The 14,447-nt window shown below is 35.7% G+C and overlaps 1 protein-coding gene across 3 annotated transcripts in view; it reads right to left on the bottom strand.

The window, feature by feature from the left end:
* Window positions 1–13,986, bottom strand: part of LOC149771698 (dual oxidase maturation factor 1-like) — a 28,703-nt gene extending 14,717 nt beyond the window's left edge. The window contains exon 1 of one of the 3 annotated variants that reach the window (XM_089948199.1): window positions 13,861–13,986. Coding sequence is in view for 1 of the 3 variants with exons in the window: in XM_089948198.1 (XP_089804324.1) it covers window positions 7,287–7,351 (65 nt within the window). In the remaining 2 variants the exon portion in view is untranslated. Of the gene's footprint in view, window positions 1–2,893; window positions 3,007–7,286; window positions 7,821–13,860 lie in introns of those variants that run through there. The other 2 variants (XM_089948198.1, XM_089948200.1) reach the window with 2 other exon arrangements.
* Between the last annotated feature and the right edge of the window lie 461 nt (window positions 13,987–14,447).

Below are 14,447 nucleotides of genomic sequence, written 5' to 3' on the forward strand. Positions count from 1 at the left end.
TGCATGTACGTACATATATCAAGTTACCACACACACACACGCGCGCGCGCGCGCGCGCGTGTGTGTGTGTGTGTAGAGAGAGAGATAGAGATGCGGTAACCCTAGGGCAAAGCGTCAGACTCGTAATCCGAAGAACGCGGTTTCAGTACCCGCCCATACCAACCTTGATCGGCTGCTTCTGTGTGTCCTTGGCATGACAGAGGTAATAACGTCTCTGGAGTACTGTTAATCCCACACATGACTGAATGTATATATGTAGGTATGCAGGTACATATGCATGTATGTATGTATGTATGTATGTATGTATGTATGTATGTAGGCACTTAGGCAGTTATCTTACTAACCTGTGTAATTAATTACACTGGAAAATGACATTGCAGTCTGATACTTCTGTTACATTCTATTGCAAAAGCACTGTTGACTTTAAGTCGCACAGTTATCATCGCCCATTCAGAAAAGACGAAGAAAAATAAATATAACTGCAGTAAAAAAAAGAACTTTTGTTTTGAATGACAATTTCTCTGTTGATATCTCATTACTGAAAAAAATGAACATTGCTGAAATGTAATTTTAGTTTACTCATACATGTTTGAATTACACATTTGCCACAAAATCATTTTCAGTAATATACGTACATACGTACATACATACATTAGAATAAGATCCATTAACGCACATGCACACACCAATCCGCGCACACCAACCACATCCTAATCCTACCCCTCCTGTTATTTCTAGTAGCAGTATTTGCCGTACCGTAAAGCCGCAGTTCTCTAAAAAGTAAAAAAAAATGTGTGTGTTTGATATTCTACAATTCTTTATGAATTACACGGCCTTACAAAAGTCAATTTTTAAGAAAACTAAAGAAACACGCAAACAATAATCCCCAATATTTATCCAAGAATGATGCGATGATAACGACGAGAATGTCGGCGAGAATGATGTTTTCATTAATGTACGATGTTAGAAATGTTAAAGTGGCTGTTGTTGTTGTTGCTGTTGCTGTTTTTCAGCCAGACTATACATGGTGGACAGTAAATCGTGATAGAGCGGGTAAGAACATCCGACCCACGAGAAGCTTTCTCACATACACAAAATCAGGAATATATAAAATTACCACCAGAATTAAGCCTAAGGCTATGAAATATATCAAGCTTTGTTTTAGTTATCGTGCGCTTACTGAAAACAAATTAAGGTTTACTGTCATGGTGAACATATGGATTAATTATTAGCATGTGCCTTTAATGAGTTCACAAGTACCTGTGTAAACTGAGCTAAAGTTAGGAGATCACATATCTGCCAGCCAGTAATCTCAGCGCGTGGAATTAATTTATATGTACATTGCAACTGTGTGGAAAGTTGGACACAACATTAGTCACCGGCTTTAAATACGACACGGCATTGTTTACAACTGCAAATAGATTTGTCAGTCAGTTGTCTACTTTATATGATTGAACATGTAAGAAAAAAGCTAATAATATGTCTCTCAATTAACGCATAAATTAACGTACATTATTTTGGTATTTCATGTTCAGGCCTTTCTGTCTATGCATGTCTGTGATAGTTTATGTTGCCTTTATGAACCGTCTTCATTTTGTATGAGTAAGCGTGGAAAACAAACACTAATTAAGTAATTGATTAATTATAATATGTAAAAACTAGATGATTCTGAAGCTTAAAATTCATTGAAGTAACTTACAAGATTATGAGTTCTTGTTTCGTTTTGTTTTGCTCTTTTTTAAACCTGAAAATCATGAGTAAAAAAATGTGTTTGAAATTACGAAATGTGGATTTCATCTGAATGAAACTGTTATGTTCAGCTCACGAATAGAGAAAAGACCTTCAATTTTTTTACAAAACACAGTTAAATTTCTGATGCATGGTGGGTTTTTTTTGTTTTTTTTTTAATGGCACCGCGGTTGCAGAATAAAAACTTACCCAAAAGTCACAGTTTTTTGAGGTAATTTCTTTCTATAATGCAGGTAAACACAGAAGTCATCTAAAGTAATGAATATTCATGCTTAAAGTTATGGATTACGCATGCGCCAAGAGACTGAGGAGACAATGAGACTGCTAAGCAAGTATGTTGTCCTACTGAGCTACCCGCCCTGCATAGAGTGCGTGTGAACATTTGAATTCATTAACCAACAGGTGATGCTAGGCATGCAATGGGCTTCCTGATAAGCGTAAAGACAAGAGTAATTAAAAATAAGCCTATCATACGGATGGATATAACTCTATAAATATTCAAATAATTCAACGTAGCAAATTAATTTAGATTAAACTAATTAAATTGGAACTTTATATATATATATATATATATATATATATATATATATATATATATATATATATATATATATATATATATATATATGATTTGTGTACAAAGTATTTTTTATCATTTCTTTGATATTTACTTTAAATATATAAATTATTTACAAGTGAGAAAAAATTCAAAACATTTTGGGCAACATTAATTTTAATAGCTACTAAAATGTATGTGCTACATTATTCGTTTCTCATTTACCTGCAGTGTAAGAATATCCTTCAAAACATGTATGATTTAAAAATTATTTACGTCCGTTAAAGATAGCTAACAAAATCTGAAATAAAAACATTAAAATATCCGTGGATCTAAGTCATGAATTATCGCCGATTTACTTTGTTTTTACATTTCTTACAAACACAAACTTTAGGTAAATTTTTCTAAATAAAATAATTAAATTTATTGCCACATCCGACGGGAGGTTTGGTAATTTTAGTTCCTATATTTAGAATAGCTGCTGAAACTACTGAGAAACTAAAATGAATGAAGAAAATATAATAACTTATTTTTTTTAAATGTCCATTTTAGAGGATGAATCTTGCAATAAAGCTTTAAAAACCAAACCTAGAATCAAGATGCGAAACAGAGGCTATCCAGATCCCGACTTGAAATCATCAATCTCCCTTTGCCCAGTATGCCCCATGTTCACCCCGTCTCAGTCGCACCACGACTGATTGTTCATCGCTTGCGGCAATTGTTCTTTTAACATCAGTAACGAGGAAACAATCTTGTAAGTGGCGCAATTCGGTGTTGATTGAGACCCTTTTGTGGTTCTCTTAACATTAATCCCGTTGTTTGCTGACGACCTAAGTACAGTAGCAATCAAGCTTATTTTGGCATAGACGTATTCACCATGAATTTAAAAAAAAATATAAAAGAAAAGCTACGAACACAAAGAGCAATAGGTAGATGTATTTAACATAGATTTATACCATAAGGAACATACAATGATTGCAGTAAAGTGAACTGCTACAACTGTTTGGAAAATATTCCAACATTGATTAATTATTGGAGCTCTGGCACAGAGAGGAAGAGAGAAGCGACAATGCAAATGATGCAGGGTGTTTGGAGAAATACACGATCTGACACTTTGCAAACCAGTGAATTTGTCCTTCCTGACTAACTCTCTTTGAGGCTCAACACATCCGGCGTCTACTTCATTTAAATATATAAACATCTGCTGTGCGATGGGCGGTAAATCTATATTCGATGTACACTTCGATGGTTTCACTTCTCCACAAATGCGAAATTCATGTTATTTACATCTTATTTCAGATGGGAATATGCTTGGAAATCAAACCTAATACTTGACGATTTCACACGTCATAATGCCTCAAGTTACTGATAATTGAGCAACTGACACTGCTTCGGAAACGCACGCTTGTTTGTGATTTAATTAAAACCGCTGTATGGGTTGAGGGGTTGTAGAGTATACGATGGAACTCCACGCCTCCCTTTTATCAGTTTATGAAATGCATATTTTTACTGTTTTGCATTATGTGGTAAAATCTCTCTCTGTGTCTCTGTCTGTCTGTCTGTCTCTCTCTCTCTGATATTTTAAGCAGTTGTGTCTTAATTGTATATGTGTAGCAAATTACAAATTCGATTCTAATTCTGAAAATGCAATTGATGTAAAATAAGAATGTAAATTAAACTTTGTGAATGTCTGTAAAGTAAATCATTAAAGAACGAACCACCGAATGAGTGTGTGTGTTTGATTTGGATTTTGCACGTAGCTTTAATAATTTTTCAGTCATACCGCTACCATGTTCGCAGTGTGGCAGTTTATAGTGATGTCTTGCACAAAAGCCATCATGCCGCAGACATGTAATATCATGTCGCACCCAGACATGTTATCCTGACACCAGGTTGACCAGTCCTAACACTAACCTCTTAATGATGAGCGCCTAGCGAGGCAGCTGTTAGTTCCATTTGTATAAGTCTTTTGTGTGACTCGGCCGTGGTTCGAACCCATGACATACCGCATCCGACGCGGGTACTCTACACGATAACCAGCAGGACACCGGAGCGGACGAACGAATGAATGAATGATTGAATTAATAAACGAATGTATGAGTGCTTTGAGAAAGGCCCGTCCTTTCATAAGAACAATTATTACAGCAACCTAAGTTTCGTTTTCAAATTGCAATTTTAAGCCAACAAAATTTATTACGTCATTCATCCGTGTTGATACCAACATGATAGCTTAATTCACTTATCTAAACTCTACGTGCGTTGTGTATCGCATCCCCAAGTATTGTGTCTGTAACCGCTATAAACAAATGCATAGCATGTACACAGTATCTAGGTAATATTACTATTTGCAGTCTGAACATCAAAGGTATGGTGTTTATCTATGAATTCTTACAATTGTTTTGATGTGTCACAAGGTGTTTGTGGCAGTAGTGTTGATGATGGTGATAATGATAGCGATTAGAACAATGACGATGACAATAACTATAACGATAGCAAATCAAATGATCAATGTTGTTGTCGTTGTTGGCCATGCTGCCATTTTCTTTTTCTGAGGTTCACTTTTGGAATCAGGCACCGAAAAAAATGATGTGAACAAAAATAGTGCATACACGTTAATCACAGAACACGAAAAACAACATGGAATTGATCTCGCGAGTTCCATGTATGTTTTTCGAAGTATTGTTTTGGATTGCAAATGTTTACGTGTTCGACACGGAATATACGCAGCTATTGAATCTATTTTTGTATCATTTTACTTCAGCTACTGCCATAATTCCAGATTTGTCACTTTTCCAACCAGAAAATATAAAATGCGCTGTTAAAAAGCACCGAATAAAGGATGGCTAAATGTCGCGCTTGATATCACTCCGTATTTTGTCTTGATTATGTTTTAAATTTACAATCGCCCTGCAATTTGACATGTCTTTCGTTAGTTTCGATACTGGCAGTTAATGACTCTACCTCAAATACTTAGCGGTTTCAACAATATTTATTTACCAAATATGCCATCGTAGAATGTACATCAAATTGAAGAAGAGATATGGATGATAAAGTACAACCATGAGCTTACTTCCACCTCTCGCCTAATTATCAATATTGTTATAATATGGCGGATGTGAATAATGAAGGCATACTAGTGGAAACGCTGTTTTACAGTAACACATTGTATTTACAATATATTGATAATATCAGACAGTAACTGATAAGTGTTTCCATATTACTGAAAACTTGCAAATCAATAATAGAATCTAAAGAAAGAAAGAAAAAAAAAAAGAGAACAAAAAAGTATAAGCATGCTGCAACTTACGGAGTTGCGGGGTGGGTGGGAGTAGATAAAAGACTAACTTTAGCTCGGGTTGTATTTTTTAAAATCGGAAATATAACAGCTCAACGTTGATCCTTAATGATCAGTCTTATCTTTTAGATTAATTGCGTACTTAAGAACCGCCTTGAAACAAAGGCATACATTCGTTAAGTACCCAACAAAGTGTTGGTGGGTAAGAAACTGAAAATCATGGTTCAAGCATACAAATAAATAATTGCATGGTCCTCAAGATGAAACATGGTTCAAGTATACCAATATTTGTTTGAATGATCTTCAAGATAAAACGTGATTCAAGCATACCAATAAATAATTGCATGGTCCTCAAAGATAAAACATGGTTCAAGCAAACCAATATTTATTTGCATGGTCCTCAAGATAAAACGTGATTCAAGCATACCAATAAATATTGACATGGTCTTCAAGATAAAACATGGTTCAAGCATACCGATATTTATTTACATGGTCCTCAAGATAAAACGTGATTCAAGCATACCAATATTTATTTGCATGGTCCTCAAGATAAAACATTATTCAAGCATATCAATACCTATCTGCATGGTTTGTAAAATAACACATGATGCATGCACACCTGTACCTATTTACATGGCCGTCAAGATAATACGTGATGCAAGCATGCCACAAGTTATTTTCATGGATCTCATGAAATATCGCCGAAAAGTCAAAGGACAAGTCATTCGCGCTGACATAATTTAAATCTTTTCAGGCGATAAAGGAAACACTAACTCGCCCCAAGAAAAATGATTAGGAGCATATAACAACGCTCTGAAGTATAAATGTAAACAAAAGTACGCTGCTTTGCAGATACCTTTATAACTAAGCATTGAAAAGTTGCGTCCCTTAGCCAGAATGCCCGGTGGTGCGCATTTCAAGTGCGATTTTTTGTTTGTTTGTTTGTTGTGGGGTTTAACGTCATTTTTCAGCACAATATAGGCTATACATGGCGGCCAGTATTAATGGTGGAGGAAGAACCAGGGAAACCCCCGAAAAGAACCACCGACCCAAGAGAAGTTACTGGCAAGCTTTCTCACATACCCACATAGGCCGAACCTGAGACTCGAACCCACGCAGACAGAGGTGAGATGGCAGTGATCCGTAACGGAGCCCCAGTACGATTGTTAACGATTGTGTTCATTGATACGTGTTACTTATTTTGGTCTTGTTCTAGACTGAAACTATACTAGCTAAAATGCAATTTTTTTATTTAATTTTCACGTTTATCGATCATAATATCCCAGAATGACCGGTGCTACAAAATAAATTAATAATAGGATTTTCGATGCTAATAATGGGGATAGTGTCCAAGGCAGTATTTAATAGAAGGAAGTGACATCCTTAAGATTTATGATATATATAAACAGATTATTATTAATACATGTATATTACGCCGTGCAGAACATGCACGACGTTAACTGCCCAGTATTTGTAACGTCAGTCTTAAAATGGAGAGGTTTTCGAGTATAAGCTTGCAAGACTGGTGTGGTGTCGATAATTATTATAACATGAATATGTTTAAAATAAACTGAGAGAGAGAGAGAGAGAGAGAGAGAGAGAGAGAGAGAGGTGCATGGTGTGTATTTGCGTGTTCGTATGATAGTAAGTGCATGTTACTTGAGTGAAAATTAAACTAAAAAATACCTGTCACTTGTGCGTGTCTCATTCAGGTTTTTCCCTGAACTTTCTTCACCCCATCTTGAAGACATCTCGCATTTCTGTTGCCGACTATTTTGAATACCAAACTTTATATGGCGTACTGCACGTACCTCCAGATATAAAGTGCATCATCATCACTTACAAAAAAAGCGTTTTGGAAAACCAGCACCTCTTTTCGTCTTATCGAAAGAAACATAATCCTAATAATGTAATTCCTTCAGGTTAGTCAGAATACTGCTGAAAACACATCTTCACACAATTTCCCAGCCTTGTTGTGCTGGAACCTTCGTAAACTGCCTAGCAATGTTTTAATATAACGGAAACCATTTTGCTGTGCATACCATACATGTCCATAGCATGGTAACCCTTGTAATTGGCATACCGTACTAATCCATATTATGGACCTTAGTCGTGATAGACCGTTTGCATTGCAAGTATTGTACAGCTTCAATAATAATCCTCAGTCACGGAAATAAACCAAATAGATAAATCGGTAAATGTAAAAAACTCAAAGACGATCAAGTTCACAAGTTGCCTTGACAATCAGCGAGTGGATGAGATAGTAAATGTATGCAGGTAAGGTAGTCGAGCTGTCCAACTGTCATGTCGGTCATCAAAAAAGCTAGGAGAAGAAATTAATGTTTTATTACTCCATGACAGTGAGGATTTACAAACGTAATGCTGGAGAGAAAAGGAGAAAAGAAGAAACAAGGTGTGACTCGTCAATTGTAGACATATTTCTGTCATCAGCGGACGATGGTGGAATCTGCATGCTAAACCAATATCTCCTCTATGTCGCTGTATTTTGTGGGGTCGATAAGAATTGTTCAGGCAGATTGAAAATTCAGTCTTGTCATGATCACATTTTTCTCATTGGAAATGTTTTGTTGTTTGTTTTTTTTTTTTTGTGGTGGATATTTTTGTGGTTAATTTGTTTATTTTATTATTTCTTTTAATAAAAAATAATAAAATAAAAAAAGAAATAATTATAATTATTATTTTTACAGCTGTCTGAAATATTAGCGAATAAGTTTTGTACTTAATCTTATGATCAAAACCGTTGCATTAGAGAACTAATGAAACTGGATTTAGATTTGGATTTTTTAACGTAGCTTTTAACAATGTTTCAGTCATATCACTAATATGCATGCATTGTGGCAGTTTATAGAGATGTCTAGCACTTTTAGAAGTCTTTGGTAAGGCTCGGCCGTGGTTCGAACCCGCGACCTCCCGCATCTGAGACAGACTCTCTAATCACTAGGCCACCGGAGCGGTCAACGAATGAAGCTAGTATGAACTAATGTTTGTCGTCAACAGTTAAATGCTAATTTCGAATACACACTTATAGGATAATGCATCAAAATCAATGTAACTAGAATACAATTAACAAGAAATGACTAGTGGTTAGAGCGTACCACGTCCGAGGCATACTAAAGAATTACAAATATGATTCTAATAGCTGCCTCGCTTGGCGCTCAGCATTAAGAGTTTAGTGTTAGGAATGGTCGGCTTCGTGTCAGGATAATGTGACTGAGTGGGACATCATGCTACATGTATGCAAATTGATGTCCCAGTGCTCGACATCACTATAAACTGCCACACTGCAGACATCGTAGCGATATGACTGAACAATTGTTAAAGCAACGTTAAAAATCCTAATTACACACACACACACACACAAACACAGACACACACAAATTGACTTCATCTCGAAAAGCAATTAAACAAATAAATAAACTTAAAGAAAAGAATATTATAGCACATTAATTTCACCATTCCTTAATCGGGTGAAGAAATATTTCGTTTCGTATTTGCTTCGATTTGACAAATAGGTTGAACTTCTTGTATATATTACATGAGACAAACGCAAACCGGCCAATGTGCAATCGATCAAGCCACAAGTATGGTCTGTACTCGCTTATAAGTCGAACCCAGAGCCCAAGCACAAACTGCTCATACCCAGGTCTGCCGTCGCATTACGCGCCGTCAGATCGGGCTCTATACAGTTGCAAGAAGTAATCATTATTAAAAAGAACCCATGCAAAGACCTGACCTGCAGGTACCCTATGCAAAGGCAGAGCAGGGGCACTGCTATTACGACCTATATGCAGCTATATGTGGCATGTTTTAAATAACCACCAGTTGAAGAATTGTTTAGCGTAACAGCAGGTTACTGTTTGCATGTTTGCTTCATTAAATACCATTGTAATCTATGTTAAGGGAGAGAGAGAGGGGATATATATATATATATATATATATATATATATATATATATATATATATATATATATATATATATATATATATATATACGACTATGCATTAAGAAATGAAACGTTTTAAACAGAAAATTATAACATGGACCTGCTGTCCAATGAAAAATCTTACTTGGTATCAGTTATCGTATATAGGCTTGTATGAGATCTAATCCTTAATTAAAGCAGTCATGCCATTACAATGATTCATAGAGCGTTATTAAAAGTGGTGAAATCACATATGGTACATATACAGTAACATCGTTTTATCAATATTCCTTAAATTCATGTTATTTTCAAAGGCGGATTAATAAAATACTGGAACATTATAAGGAAGAACGATGTTTAGTGAAATAAAAGAAAGAAACAAAACCATGTTAAATCAATCACATATATGAATGTTGAGGATTGGTGTACCCATTTGCAATAATGTGCCTATTAAAGTATGTATTAAGGAGATTTCTCAATAATAAAAATTACTTTAATGTATTCAAAATAATGATAATTTATTCATCTAAGATGTGCGATGTGGCTTCAAGGTTCATATGTGTGGACATTACATATCAGGCTATCCGCTGATTCATCATTGTCAACGGTTTGGGATTAAAAGATGTCAAAATTAATCAACAGGATGTTTTGAATGACAAGCACAATTTGCACAAAATTACACGCTCGTGTTATTATATCTCATTTCGGTGATTTATTATTTATCTCGCTCATAAGTGTGTTTTTCAGATTTTTAAATTAGCTTTAACAATGTTTCAGTTACATCGCTAGTTGATAGTGATGACTAGCACTGGGGCATCATGCCGCAGACGTGTAGCATCATGTCCCACCCAGTCACATTATCCTGACACCAGGCCTGTACTAACACTAACCTCTTAATGCTGAGCGCCAAAGCGAGGCAGCTTCTCGTGCACTTTCTGTAAGTCTTTGGTATAACTTGGCCGTGGTTAGAACCTCCCCCATCCGAGGCGCACTCTCTAACCACTAGACCACCGCAGCGGTCGTAATACAACAATCACTCTAGTATGCGGGACTTTCCACGATTCCTAGTATAGGCGGTCACCTTTTCTGCATTATCTTGATCCTGTCGTTTTAAATTTTCATTTTCCTTACCAAGTACTGGTCGTTTATGGTAGCAGTGTTGGTTGAATATAAAAGCCACCAGCTGTATAAGGAATTAACCTCGTTGCGCAGTCAAAATCGCACATGTATGCTTTCTACAAAAATCATTTAGTTTGTTTTGATTTGCATCTTCAGTGTAAAATTATTCTCATTTGTCTGCAATAGGTCATTGTCAGGTAAAAAATAATCAGGTAAGCTGTCCAGTGAAACCATACAACATATTCTGTCTTGACTCTCGTGTTAAGATCGTTTCGGGAAGGAGGCTAAATTTTGCAGTGACTCCCTGACAGCAGTGCGACGCAAAGATAACTAAATCCCTGTTATGTGTCTCTCATATATTTAGCTGTTTAAAATTTAAAGTTGTCATATATTTATTGCATTAGGCCAATATTGCCAATCATAAAAGCGATGATCGCTCTGTATTCTTAAGGCAATCTCTTTCTCTTTCAGACAATTTCCTTTCCTTATTTTAACAGCATAATACCTGTATAAAGAAATTATTTTATACTAATAAAATTTTTATTATGTTTTTAACTAAATGTGAAGGTTTTCTCACAAAGTATGACAATTAATATAAGATAGAAGAGATAAGATGGCTTGTCGCTATTAATATTCAAGTACCGTTTTATTGTACACATTCATGAGGCATACAAACTAAGTCTCATTTCTGATAGCGAGATAATGCGAGTATCCGCGTTACCTATTATTATCAGTAATTGTCATACCTGTTTACGGTTATGTAAATATTGTACCTGGAAAATGTTTACATCCAGCGAAAGAGGAAGAGAGAAGTAAACTGGACCTACGTTTCATACACCATGCATTTTAACGCCTGTCCAAACCCACGCATACGTGTGCGTGTCTGTGTTTGAGAGGGTGAAGGGCTTTTTACGGATTCATAATTTACAGCGGAATAACGTTGTGCAAGAAGGAGGAAAATGCACTTACAAATAGAAGAAAACAGTGCATGTGGATACTACAAGCTATGAAAGGATGTAAAGTCAGTCTGTGTAATTAAGTACTTTGTCAATCTCCTTTTTGTTGTTATTTGGGGTTTGACGCCATTTTGCAACACATGATAGGCTAGTATATCTCATGGAGGAATAACCAAGGAAAAACCGTTAAGAGCCACCGAACCACGGGAAGCTACTGGCAAGCTTTCTCATACACCTACATTGGCCGACCCTGAGACTCGAACCCACACATTAAGAGTTGAGGTGTCAGCGTTTGCTAAGAGCGAGCGCCTTTAGAGCACTTGGTCACCTGGGGCCCCTCATCTATCTGCCTGTAGTAACATTTACCTTTGACCTCGCATGTCTCCTATTTATTCTGTTTCTTTGTCTATCAGTATACATACGTCATATTTATATAATTGCTGGCTAAGTTGGGGCGCAGGAAGGGGGGGGGGGAGGGGGTAGCACGTGCCCGGAGCCATCCTAGTGATGGGGTGGGTTCCACCGGGTTATTGGTGATAAAATTACATGTGTTTTTTTTTTTTTTTAAATCATCATACATAGATGTAATACTTAGCCCAATGTAGCTATAATTTAAAGAGCAGTTTAAGGATTACGTTGATCTTGTATCTGTAAACGTATTAAGTGCCATGGTCAAAAAAAAAGCTGAAGTGCTCCGGGTACCCAAAGCCTAAATCCGCCCATTATCTCATTTGCCCCTTGTTGGCGTGTTTCCTTGTAAAAGGCAGATCCTCGGCACGTTATAGCCAATCCAACAACAACAATTTCTCTGTTCAAATGTACTTGGTGCCCCTATTATTGACTCTCTTTCTCTCTCTTTGTCGATAACGTTGTAATGAGTCATACAGAATAACGGGTAAACATACTTTTCATTTATTCTAGAGCGTTATTTCATCTGTATAATGCGAAAGCTGGTAGCCAAGTGGTCTAAGGTGCTCGCCCTTTTTACAGACCACTCATGTCAAATCTCTGTCCACGTTGGTTCGGGTCTCCGCAGACACATCGTCAATGTGTGAAAAGGTTAGCAATTAGCTTTTCATGGGTCGGTGGTTCTTCCCTGTGTATTTCCGGGGTCTTTCTCCCCCAAATATACTTGTCGCCATTTATAGTCTGTCATGTGTTGAACAATGGCATTAAACCACACAAAACGAAAACGGATCTGCAGCAAAAGTAAATCACGCAATTTTCATAAATTAAAACAATTAATATGAAAAGGTGTAATAAACAGGTAAATTATTATTTAATCTTTCTCTTCGTTCGTGCGAACTATTTCATCGGCGGTTACTTAAGCCAAGGCTTTTAAAGTGTTAGAGAAACCAAAATAATATTTTAAAAGTTCACATTTCAAGCACCTAAAGCCAAGATCGAGATGATAAACGTTTAAATATCAGGAACGTGTAAAGTTGTCACAACAAAATTTGTAGCAATATGGAGATGCGCATTTGATGTCATTACAAAAAAGGAGAGGGTAGTATATACTTTCATGATCAACCATTCTCTAACCCGCACATCCGCTATCGTGTAAAACACTATCATAAATAATGAGAATAATATGAAAACTTAGGTTTATTTTTTATTGTAATTAATTAATTAATTAATTAATTAATTAAAATTAATTAATTAATTAATAACAATGATAAAATAATAATAATTATTATTATTATAACATTATTATTATTGTTATTATTATTATTATTATTATTATTATTATTATTGTTTGTGTTGCTATTGAAGCAACAAACTGTGTATGTAACCTATTTATTTTAACAAGTTCAGGATAAATGATACAGTGAACCAAATCATTGCATGCTATCGTAGTCTCCTAAATATCTCATTTTGATAAAATGAATTACGATCACTTGCTTTTTAGAATTTATTGCATTTATTATTACGAATGTATAAAAAAGTAAAGTTCAGTACTTTCAGTTACCAAAATTCAATTCGACTCTCTCTCTCTCTCTCTCTCTGTCTCTCTGTCTGTCTCTCTCTCTCTCTCTCTCTCTCTCTCTCTCTCGGACACGCACACACACACACACTTTAAACTTTGCTTTTGAAGATGTTTGTACAGTGTGAAAATCTAAAGGAACTAAACTGTCAAGTGAAAAATCATTGTATTTCGAAACTAAAAATATTCTATATATACCTTTTAAGTTTAAAATGCTGCCTATTACAGGGTTTAATTATTTTAAAAAATGCACGTACCTTAAATCCCTGTTTGTTTAAAATGTATTCCCAATCTATGTCAAGAGAAGGCTCTATGTCTATTGAAAAATGTGTAAAGTTTAATTCCTTTTTATACAAGAATTCCAGGATCCTGTGCTAAAATTAGCGTATTAGGTAAGACGCATTCTGATTGGTTCCTATGGATATCCGAGTCTGATACTCCAGATCCGGGCTGATTTGGGAATGTTCCCTGTGGTTATAGAAATGACCGGCTCGAGTCGAGCCAAAATCAATGGGCTTTTTAACTTTGTTGTTCAGGACGTGTCTCAAATATTGTAATGATATATTGGATTTTATCGCTTCAGTGCATTTTTTTTTAATATACGGGGAACATGACTGAAAACTATAAACACACACACACACACAAGAGCGCGTACTCACGCACACATACAAGCACATGACCAAGAACAAAATTTAAAAATTAAACGTTTCAGCTCTTTATTGACTATATTAATTATACAGTGAAATATGCATAAGATGTACCGGATTACGTTGAGACCAAAATGAATCAATATGAAAATAAATAAAGATTTGTAATGTTGCTTTCTATAGATAACTTGCGGATA

Source organism: Sinohyriopsis cumingii, unplaced genomic scaffold, assembly GCF_028554795.1.
Source record: "Sinohyriopsis cumingii isolate HCF-2022 unplaced genomic scaffold, ASM2855479v2 utg001711l, whole genome shotgun sequence".
NCBI classification, from domain to species: domain Eukaryota; kingdom Metazoa; phylum Mollusca; class Bivalvia; order Unionida; family Unionidae; genus Sinohyriopsis; species Sinohyriopsis cumingii.